This window comes from Sinocyclocheilus anshuiensis, unplaced genomic scaffold, assembly GCF_001515605.1.
Source record: "Sinocyclocheilus anshuiensis isolate Anshui unplaced genomic scaffold, SAMN03320099.WGS_v1.1 scaffold2569, whole genome shotgun sequence".
NCBI lineage: Eukaryota > Metazoa > Chordata > Actinopteri > Cypriniformes > Cyprinidae > Sinocyclocheilus > Sinocyclocheilus anshuiensis.
In genome coordinates, this window is record NW_015542487.1 from 11,454 (window position 1) to 14,002 (window position 2,549).

The following is a 2,549-nucleotide window of genomic DNA, read 5'->3' on the forward strand; positions in this document are numbered from 1 at the left end:
ATGCTGTGGCGAGATTCCTGAAGGGACAGAGGAAATCTGTTCATGCTACCCCCCTTCTGAGATCCCTTCACTGGCTTCCGATTAATTTTAGAATTGAGTTTAAAATTGTATTACTGGTTTATAAATCATTAAATGATTTAGCACCTACTTATTTGTCTGATCTACTTCACCCCTACTCTCCCACCAGAGGCCTTAGATCCAAAGATAAGCTCCTCCTTCAGATACCCAAAACCCGGCTAAAATCGAGGGGTAACCGAGCCTTTGAAGCCTTTGAAGTGACACTGTGGAAAAAGCTCCCACTCTATATTAGATCGGCTTCCACTTTGTCTGAGTTCAATGAGTTCAAGAAAACGTATTTATTCTCTGTTGCTTTTAGCTTATAAGAGTGTTCTGTTTTGCTGCTATTAGAGTACTTAATTTTTAATTTTATTCTAACTTGTACAGCACTTTGGTCGACCTGTGGCTGTTTTTAAATGTGCTTTATAAATAAACTGAACTTGAACAACCTGTTAACCCCTTTTCCCTTCTATTGTTAATGAAAGAAAACCTTCATTTGTGACCAAGCACACTGCTGTAGATGAGTCTGAATGTGCGAATGAGAGTGCAGGTGAACACGGCACAGATGAGAGCATGCAGAGCAGTCTGGATATCAGCAAGCTGCCGCAAGGTTCGTCCTCTGTTAAGATGTTAAAGTCTTCTGAAGCGTGTCGTTTAAGAGGCGCACTGACTCTCCTCCTTCACGTTTCGCAGGCACAGTGGTGGTCAAGCCGGAACCGGTTGCTAATGAAGCTAAAGATGAATTCCGTGGCCCCGAGTTTCGTAGCAGAGGAAGTAAAGTGAAAGAGGACGGTGCTCGGAAACGTCCTGGTGAGAGGGTTTGTGTACTGTAAATGATCCCATGCCCCATTAAAGGCTAGTGAATTATCTCGGATCGATTTATTTGTTACATAACTGCTGCACTGGGTCAAATGGATCTATTTTATATGTTGTTTTCAATGGTCAAACAATTTCTTATTTCTAGGTTAATGTGCTGAAATTCCATTGAATCTTTATTTTTCTTTATTTTTTTTCCAAAATGGCAATCACTAATGTAATTTTAAAAACGAAGTGTAATTTTAGTGTAACCTATTCGGCCAAACAATGGAAGAGATTAAATGCAGTTCTTAAGTTTAAAAATTAAGTTAGGTCATCATAATGAAGCAGACCTATAGATCTCCACATTTATCTGTTGTATTGTCATTCGATATTTACATAAAATTCTCTTATTTGTATGGCTATATGTTTGGTCTCTAAAATCACCATTAGGTCAAATACTGTGGATATCACAATCTATCAGCCTAATGCATTTTATTAAAAAAAATATAGGTTCTCTTCTCTCAGAGAAAACAAAAACAGTCCTGAAATATGCCCATATGTCATGTTTTGGAGGCACACCTAAAAACACACTTGAATAAGCTGAGTAGTAACCGATTACATGTAATTTGGATTATGTAATCAGGTTCCAAACGTTAAAATTAGATTATATTACAATTTAAAATACTTGCAATCAGACTACAGTTGCTTTTTTATTGATTACATATTCACATGATCTCATGACATGCAGGTAAACGGGTGTAATTCATTTTTTATGTTTTATTTTGATTTGTTGTTGTAATTTGAAAAATATTTATTTTAATTTAACATTTATATGATTTAATTAAGTAGCTCTTGATTAAACTCGTGAACCCCTTTGCGAATGGAATATATATTGTATTTTTATATCAATATGGTACAAGATTAGCATATTTAAATCAATGTGATGAACAAGTTAGGTCAAAATTAATAAAAAAAAAAAAAAGTAGTCTCATTATATTACCTGAAATGTGTAATGTAATGGGTCACGTTACTAACTACAATTTTTGTCATGTAATTTTGAATCAGTAACAGACTACAGTTTGTTACTACACTCATGAACTAGTGTTGAGGCTGCTCCCAGAGTCTTAGCGTTGCAGTATGATTGTTTTATTATCGTCATCATCTATTTTTTAATCTCTTGCAGACGAGCGGCTCAAGGAGATTTTTAATTGCACAGCATGTGGACAGCAAGTCAATCACTTTCAGAGAGATTCTGTGCTTCAACATCCCGCACTACATGTTCTTATCTGCAAGGTAGAAACCAGATTAACTTGTTACAGCCAATTACGCGCTTGTATCTCTCTCATTCACATGCCTTTTTCTTACAGTCATGTTTCAAATATTATATGAGTGATGATATCAGCAAGGATGAAGATGGAATGGATGAGCAATGCAGGTTGGTGCAGAACATTTATTTATTTATAACACTCTAGCTGTGACGATACCAACATATTAGTAGTCAGTGGAATTTCACATTTCCCAATACCACTTTTAATGCCACAGCAAACACTATTATCCTGATGAATGCACTGCAGTATAAAGTTAAATTAAGTGAAAACATTGTTGTGCAACTTTAAGGGTTCTCAGTTTAATCAGTAAATGGGTCAAAGACAAAAAATGGTTTTCAAGCATCAAAAACAATAAGTGAAATACAG

The 2,549-nt window shown here is 35.6% G+C and overlaps 1 protein-coding gene across 1 annotated transcript; it reads left to right on the plus strand.

Annotated features, from left to right (window-relative positions):
* The first annotated feature begins 536 nt into the window (after nt 1-536).
* Nucleotides 537-2,327, plus strand: LOC107694012 (transcriptional regulator ATRX-like). Its single transcript, XM_016493624.1, has 4 exons — nt 537-667; nt 751-867; nt 2,039-2,148; nt 2,223-2,327. Exons 1-4 carry the CDS (start codon nt 631-633, stop codon nt 2,325-2,327), a joined length of 369 nt encoding a protein of 122 aa, XP_016349110.1. The 5' UTR covers nt 537-630.
* The last annotated feature ends 222 nt before the right edge of the window (nt 2,328-2,549 follow it).